Source organism: Myotis davidii, unplaced genomic scaffold (assembly GCF_000327345.1).
Source record: "Myotis davidii unplaced genomic scaffold, ASM32734v1 scaffold362, whole genome shotgun sequence".
Taxonomy (NCBI): Eukaryota; Metazoa; Chordata; class Mammalia; order Chiroptera; family Vespertilionidae; genus Myotis; species Myotis davidii.
In genome coordinates, this window is record NW_006297152.1 from 3332284 (window position 1) to 3332804 (window position 521).

Sequence of the window (521 nt, forward strand, 5' to 3'; positions counted from 1 at the left end):
CAAGGAAGCCACGGGGTGGAGGAAACAAAGGGTTTGGAATGAAAGGGGGAAGAGATGGGACGAGTAGGTCACTTGGTTGGCCCAGAAGGACTTCAGTTTTCACTCTGGATGAAGTGGAAAACCACTAGAGAGTACTGAGTAAAGGGGTGATATGCGCTGACTTACATTTTATAGGATAACTCTGGCTGATGTGTTGAGAACACAAGGAAGCAAAGGTGGAAGCAAGGAGATCAATTTAGGAATTGTAGGCCCTGGCCAGTGTTGCGAAGTGGTTGAAGTGTCTCACAGCACTGAAGGGTCTCGGGTTTGATTCCCGGTCAAGAGCACATACCTGGGTTGCAGGTTCAATCCCCAGCCCTCTTTCTCTTCCCTCCCTCCCTTCCTTCCACTCTCTTTAAAAGTCAATGGGAAAAATAACCTCAATGCTGAGTAAATGCAGAGGAAGATGTGGAAAATGGTCTAACGGAGAGTTATTTCTATGAAAAGGAGGATTTTGAGGACGTTCAGAATTGAAGTCAGGA

The 521-nt window shown here is 46.6% G+C and overlaps 1 protein-coding gene across 1 annotated transcript in view; it reads right to left on the reverse strand.

Moving 5' to 3' along the window:
- Positions 1-521, reverse strand: part of SWT1 (SWT1, RNA endoribonuclease homolog) — a 57973-nt gene that overhangs the window by 53231 nt on the left and 4221 nt on the right. The window contains exon 2 of the mRNA XM_015569927.1: positions 419-476. Within this exon, the coding sequence (XP_015425413.1) occupies positions 419-476 (58 nt within the window). The remainder of the gene's footprint in view (positions 1-418; positions 477-521) is intronic.